This window comes from Lutra lutra, chromosome 3, assembly GCF_902655055.1.
Source record: "Lutra lutra chromosome 3, mLutLut1.2, whole genome shotgun sequence".
Classification (NCBI taxonomy): Eukaryota; Metazoa; Chordata; class Mammalia; order Carnivora; family Mustelidae; genus Lutra; species Lutra lutra.
In genome coordinates, this window is record NC_062280.1 from 127,841,465 (window position 1) to 127,849,162 (window position 7,698).

At 40.2% G+C, this 7,698-nt stretch overlaps 1 protein-coding gene across 1 annotated transcript in view; it reads left to right on the forward strand.

The window, feature by feature from the left end:
• Positions 1-6,465, forward strand: part of TEX26 (testis expressed 26) — a 31,311-nt gene extending 24,846 nt beyond the window's left edge. Inside the window, exons 6-7 of the mRNA XM_047723083.1 lie at positions 589-750; positions 5,855-6,465. Coding sequence (XP_047579039.1) covers positions 589-750; positions 5,855-5,946 — 254 coding nt within the window. The 3' untranslated portion in view covers positions 5,947-6,465. The remainder of the gene's footprint in view (positions 1-588; positions 751-5,854) is intronic.
• The last annotated feature ends 1,233 nt before the right edge of the window (positions 6,466-7,698 follow it).

The window sequence follows — 7,698 nt, forward strand, 5'->3', positions numbered from 1 at the left end:
ATTCCATGACTATCAGAACCCACATTAAATGAACAATACTCAGATTAAAACAAATGATTTTGATTTTGCTTGCACATGATACATCAGTCTGAATTATTTATTAGTCTAAATGTGCAATGAGTGCTGGCTGGACATATTTTCACTGCTCATCCACACACACCTGGGTCACTGAGGGACTCCTCTTAAGGTGTCACCCAGTCTGCTCAGGAGATGACATGAAAGGGAAAGTAGCTTCTATGAAGGCATTTGTTTACTAAGGAGCTGGTGAATGTTACCATCCCACCATACTGACCTGCAGAAGAGTTGAGCATAGGGAGAACTTTTCTGAGAATGGTAGTCACACTTGCGTCTCTGGCCATCAGCCCCAGTCACCCCCACTGCTAGCATCCACCGTCCTGAGTCCCAGCAGCTCTGCATAGCCTGAATCATGGGAGGAATGTCTTCTACTGTGGCTTTCCAGTACCTCAAGGATGCTGACTAAACTCCAAGTGGGGCTCGGGGCTGTTGGGGTTGTGTTTGACAAATGAGGGCGGGAATTCTTTGCTCAGTGACAGCCTCCGTGTCTTTCCTTCCCCTGTGTCCCCCTAGTTCCTGCTGTGCTGCATAGCCACCTGAGGAATCAAGAACGCACAAAGAAGCAGACTATATACCAAAGCGATTACGGAAAATCCCATCTGGATTTCTTAACGATTTTAGACTCATTTACTCCCTCTCAAGTCACAGAGTACCTTCAGGGTGTTTCTTACAAAGGTAGGAGGTCTTAAAAAGGTGGGAGGAGGTCTCGAGTTACTATTGAATAAATTTACAGATAGTAATATGTTGCTTTTCATGCCAAATAGAAATCGTTCCAATGTTTAGCCACTGGAGCTAAATGTCCACAAGAAGATAAACACTGCCTCAAAGAAATCCCATAGTTCTGTGTAAACCTCAACCCATTGAAAATAAATTTGTCTTAAAAGAGGCCCCAGGGACTGTAGCCCCCCTTATTTAAAAAAAAAAAAAAACATCTAGCCTTTCGCTCCTCTCTGATCTCACTCATTTCGCTCCTTCAGCTTCATGATTGCATTTCTCCAGGATGATCTCTGGTTTTATTACAGTGAAGTGATTTCTTCTGTGGGTGTTTGTGCTGTCTCACAGTTTTGTTTTATCTTACATAATCTTTATTGCCTGTTTGATGGTACTTTTGGTGATAGGCTTTTTAGGGTACATGAGAATCTCTGTAGAACACGTAGAACATCCTCCAAAAGGGCAAAGGCCATTCTCAGGGCAGTGTTAGTTGTATTACGAAGACTTATCCCAGCTCTGGGCCTGGGGACTGGAATCTGCTTGGGAGCATCTCAAGGATGGCTGGTCAGCCTGTGCATGTGTAAAATGTCAACTCAGAGAATAGGAGATGGAGGAGAGGAGACGACACTCTTCTACCAGCTGCCCTCAGGATCCACTGCTGGTGATCACACTTGCTGTTACTCCCCATTTTTGAGCATATGCCCCCATGCAGACATATTTATTTCTATAAAGAATATTCATACCCCACTAAACTAGTGTATTATGTAAGTTATAAAACATATTAAATGCTGAAGAAGGAAGTAAAAAGCAATATAATATAATGTTATAGAACATAAATATGTAGAATATAAATACAGGTTCTAATATTTCTTCCCACATGCCACAGACCACCTTCAACCTGCCACTTGGTACTTCAGGCTATGTGGCAGCCACTGCCTTGTTTTGTGCCCTGTGGTCAGGCTTGACTTGGAATGTCCACCAGGTCCTCATTAACTCCAACTGCTCCCTGCCTCCTAGCTGTCTTGGGTCCCCAATCTCTGTCCTTTGCCTGTCCCCAGCTACAATAAGAAGAGTTTGGTCTTCTGAAATCCTCTCTGAAACCCTTTAATGCTAGGATCTTGTGCCCCACACAAAACTGAAACCTTACTGTAGGCAAGTCTGGTGAGGGGGTGTGCATGGGTGTGTATGTGTGTGTAAGGAGGGGAAGAGGATACCTTGCATGATTGCAGACTGAGGGTTGATGGCCCAAAGGCCGTTAAAAGAGCTCAAATGTTGGGTTTCAAGAAGTACCAGAAGCAGGTGTTTTGCCTCACTCTAAGGCACAAGCAGAAGCCTGTGTTTGCCATCAGGAGCCTTGTTCCTCTCAGCAGATGCTTCTGGGCCAGTTTGACCCCTCAGAAGGAAACAAGAGGCTCCTTGAGGTCAGCTGCTCAGATCTTGCAGGGAGGCAGAACAGAAGCTCCCCATCAAGCCCCAGCCTGCTTTCCATTGTTTTTCCAGCTTGAGTTCGTATGTATAAAACCATAGTCCACATTCTGTAATGGACCCCTTTCATCTCTGGAGCCACATCTGTTTGACCCCAAACAGATGAGTCCACCCAAAGCAGATGGAGGCTTCCAACTGCCCAGGGACTTGAAATGCAGGTGGCATTGAGACTTCTCTGCCTGCGTGGAAAAACCAGGTGGCTGCTGGCACCTCTTTCCTTGGTTGTGTGTGTGTGTGATTTGTAATCCAGCCTTGGTGGTGCCCCCCGAGGGTGAACCAAGGACGCCGCAGGTACTTTGACAGCCTCTGTTCTACTTGGATCTACCTTCTCCAAGATTCCTAGCATAAGCTGATTCAGTTGGACTCTTCCAGTTGGGTTTTCTCCCCAAACAAGTGAGACATGATCTATTACCTAACAAGGTAGCTTTAGGGCCAATCTAGGCCTTGGTTGCTTTTCAGGTATCCTGCTGTCCTGGGGCCCTCAGGATGGCACTGGGGGCAGGTACCTGGATGCTCAGGCCTCAGAGCCTTGCTACTTTCCACAGACTAGGGTCTTTATAGGATCTACGGGTTTTAGTTTCTCTTTCCTAGTTTTGCTTTCGAATGACCTACTCCTCAGCCAGCTATGCTAGAGGCTGACAAGCAAGTAGGAGGTTCCCTTTGAATTATTATGCCCCCAAACTCTTGTCATTTTCTAGTCATTTAATTGTCATTAGTGTCTGGGATGACGCTAATGCTTTTCGGACGGTGAGTGTCTCAGCAGAGCTCCTACATGGTAGGGCTGAGCCAGTATGCAAGAGAATAAAAAACTTGGCAGCTACACTAGGCTGAATGAATTATTACCACCTTGCTTAAAGTATTTTGCTGGATTCTCCCTCTTAGAGAGTATTGGGGCCCAGAAGAGGTACATTTTGAAAGGGGAAGGGAAAGGATGCCCATCATGGCCCAAGACAGGGGGCAAGGGAGATGGTGGGATAGAGAAGATTCCAGGAAGACAAGATGAAGCTGGGGAAGTAAGAAAGGAGGAGCAGCTGAAGGCAAACCTGTTGTTTCCAGTAATCCTGTGTATCGCTATCTGGTATTGCGTTCTCTATGACAACTTGAGAGATTTGAACTAACTGTCTTTAGTGGCCATTCTGTTTTCAGAGTTGTCTTAATCTCCGAGTGATTCAGACCACCCAAAGGCTTACCCTTTGTGCCTCCGTTATTTATTAGTAAAGACTGTTATCTCCCTACTTATCCCCCCCCTTCCTTTAAAAGACAAAATTATCTGAAATCTTGTTTTCAGAGTCTTTCAGCTATCACTCCCTCCCCATCTCTTCCAGTCAAAACTCCCATGCATATGGCTATCCAAATGGGAATTTCTTCCTAGAGTGTGATTCAGTATTGCTCGGAATATATCCACTGACTGGAGGAATTTCATTGACTGAATAAATCACTTGATACAAAGATAAATAAAAAACAAATCCTCCCTTTCAAAGAACTCACCATCAGGGGTGGGAGACAGACACACAGGTGTAATGTGATAAGCTCTGTAATCGAAGTAGTCTATGGATGTATTAGAAGTCTGCAAGGGGTACACCCCCGCCCCTGTGGGTTGAAAGAACATTAGGGAAGGCTGCTCTGAGGAGGCCTCTTTTAAGGGTCAAGGGCAGATCAGCATGACAAGGAGAAGCAGGGCCATTCAGAGGGAGCAGAGGGAACAGCATAAACAAAAACATGGAGACTTAAATTGTATCTGTACATAATAAATACAGGTAACATTTGAATTGCAACTGATAGCCTTTTTGAACAGTTGTTTGATTTTAAATTTGATACCATCTCATCTTTTTTATTCATTCATGCTGAACTTGATTCATCTTATATGCTTATCTTTGACATAAGAAGGATTTGTGTTTATTCATTTGCTTGTTTATTTAAAATTAACTCTTTGGTGTAAGATTTAACATAGAGACCTTTTAGGCTTAAAATGACAAGGACCGAAACCAGCAAATGTTGAGAGTACAGAGAGATCTGTTGCTGGTAGGCATGTCAAATAGTAGCATCAGTGTAATATTCGTAACAGATCTGGCAGTTTCCCTATATCTACCCCAAGACCCAGAAATTCTATTTTTTGGTATTTACCCAAGAGAAAAGAAAACATGTGTCCACTGAAGGACTTCTACAAAAATGTCCACAGCCACTGTTTTCTTAATAGTTCCAAACTGGATACGAGACACATTTCCACCAACAGCAGGCTGTGAAAAACTGTTATATGGACAAAATGAAAAACTGCTAGGTAATTAAAAGAAAAAAAAGAATCAGTTATCATTGTAGTCAACAACATGAACTTCAAAAACATGATGCTGAGTGAAAGAAGCCAGACACAGATCTTATGTTTTGTGTGACTGCTTTTATTCAAAGGGCTCCAACAACAGGCAGCACTGCTCTGTGATAAACGAAATCGGAACAGTTTGTCTTGGGGTGGCATGACAGTTCTTTTTGGAGCAGTGGCAGTGCTCTTATTATATGGGTACGAGTTACATGCACACGGGTATCAACCCATCAAACTGCTCATGAAGGACCAGTGTGTTTCACTTTGTGAAAAGTATACCTCAATTTAAGACAATGCTGAGGTCAAAAAAGATATGGAGCAATGTGGGGATGTCAGGTCACAAAAACAAAGAACGAGGAAGAATTGGAGAGTAAGCCTGGACCACACACACACACACACACTCCTGATCTTTAGATCCCAGCTGACACTGAGCAAGGTCACAGGGACACTGCACATGATAACATGGTACCATTCCCACCCTTCCTTTCTTTTGGTTTCTGCTGCACAGATGACAATTGCTAGGAGTGAGAAAAATTTTACAGCTCCACTTTGTAATATTAAAAAGGTATATACACACACACACACACATATATGGAAATATGGAATGAGAATTAGGGAACTATAGCTGTTCAGAATAGGACAAGATTCCTTTAACTTATCGAGATGAGGATGTGGAGGCCAGGGAATTGAAGGGCCCCCTCATGGTCAGTTGTCAGTCAAAGATAGCAAGGCACACTAACAGTTGATGGGTAGAAAAACAGCCCCAGCTTCGAGGAAACTCTGGGAACCATAGCCTGTATTGTTTTTTTTGTCATGACTATTTATTACTATGTTCTTGGTCATAAAGGGTAAGGCAGACCAGGCCCTGCCTAAGTGTTTCATACACAGCATTCCTAATCTAGTCCAACAACTGTACAAGGTGAGTCCTATTTATGTATTCAAAGATGAGGAAATGAAGGAATGGAGAGGTCACATGATTTGCTAATGCTCCCCAGGACAGAAAAGAAACCCAAATCCACTTCACTCAAAACACCATACTTTTTCCAGGAAGCCTTGCTAATCCTTAAAATATTAAGTTTACTCTTTTTTAATCAATAATTATACACTTGTGACTTTTTAGGTGTTAGACATATACCCTTTGATTATTTTGGTCTTTTCCAATTTGTCTATAGATTACTTTTATACGATACTTGCCTCCTTCCTAGAATTCTCTATTTAGCACTTAATAGTTAAATGGAAAACTTCATTTTATTTTTCTTTAATTTTCAGACAGACAAATTCTCGATCGCTTTCTCCGCTCTCACCGTGACTTTGGCATGGGACAGAAAGATAAAGGAAACAGTTCAAATGAAAAAAATTGAAAATCAATAAAAACACTGGATCATTTTCTCAATAATGGAAAAAAATAAGATCTAATTTGTTCCAAATAATATATTCATGGATTTATGTAATTTTGTTTTGTTTTACTTTGTTCTTAAACAGTAAAATCATTTAAGGCCATAAATCCTCCCCCCACCAATGTATCCAATAGGTTTTGCTATAATTTTTTTCCTTTTCTTTTCTGTGTATTTACTTTATGGTTTCAATTTTGATTATATCTCTGACCTAGAAATAATGTAGAAGAGGCTTTTTAGTTTTCCAAAAATTAAAGGATTTTTTAAAAACTTTTTATTGTTGACTTTCTATATAAAAGTTTTTAAAAAAATCTTTGTTTTGGGAAATTTAGCAAAGTTTCCTTTTATGCTAAGTGTGTGATTTGTGTATTACATGAATATAAGAAGAGAAAAAAAAGTATGGTTTATTGTATTTCTCAAATCCCTTATATCTTTGCTTTAATTGTATATTTGAACAGTCAAATTCTGAAAGAATAATATTAAAAACATCCCACAGTAAAAATGTTTCCATTAATTTTCTTATATTTCTGGGGGTTCATGTATATTTATATACTATATATTACGTATACATTTATGTTTATATATATAAATATATATATATAGCTGCTATCTTGTTTATAAATGTTTTTTATAAACTCATATAATATATATATTATATATTTATATATTTATAAACTCATATAAATGTTTTTTATAAGACTCATAGAGAGCTTTTTCAGTGATTAACTTTTTTCTCTCATTACATACAATTCCTCTTTGACTTCATTAATAATTTTGGCCATGAGTTACATTTTAATTGATATTAAGGTTGCCATTCACGCTTTGTTTTTCTTTACCTTTTCTTGGTATACATTTGCCTTCCCTTAATTTCCAATCATTCTTTGTAAATTTCTTTCAGTTTGCTGTTAGAAATACCTTATGTAGGGGTTTTATATTATAACCAATATAGGAATTTAGTCGATAGTATACAATAATTATGATGCTTAACATACTTGGTTTTATGATTTCCATATTGTTTTTTCTTATTCTTTGTTGTTCTTTTTAGTCTTACTTTTCCTAATTTTCTTCATTTTTTTCTTACACTGTTAATTTATTTTTAGAGAGAGAGAGAGAGAGAAAGAGAGTGAGTGGGGGGAGGGACAGTGGGGCTACTGCAGAGCCCCATTTGGGGCTCAATCCCACAAACCTGAGATCATGACTTGAGCCAAAATCAAGAGCTGGATGCTTAACGGACTGAGCCACCCAGGTGCCTCTTACACTGTTAATTTTTTTTTTTTTAGGATTTTATTTATATATTTGACAGACAGACATCACAAGCAGGCAGAGAGGCAGGCAGAGAGAGAGGGGGAAGCAGGCTCCCCGCTGAGCAGAGAGCCCTATGCGGGGCTCCATCCCAGGACCCCGGGATCATGACACGAGCTGAAGGCAGAGGCCTCAAACCACTGAGCCACCCGGGTGCCCCTACACTGTTAATTTTTAAATCATACTATTTTTCACTATACTAGCAACTTTTTAAAATCACACATGGGCATTGCTAAATTTGGATTTCTCTATTAATATATAAAAATTACACTTTCCTATGCTTCCAGTATCTTTTCCTTATAATTCCACCCTTCTCCAGCTTGAGAGATCATCTTTAATTTCCCATCCCATATCGTACTTCCTACTCCCACCTGAGCACTCACACAGATAGTTTGGAATTACTGCATCAAGCTTTTC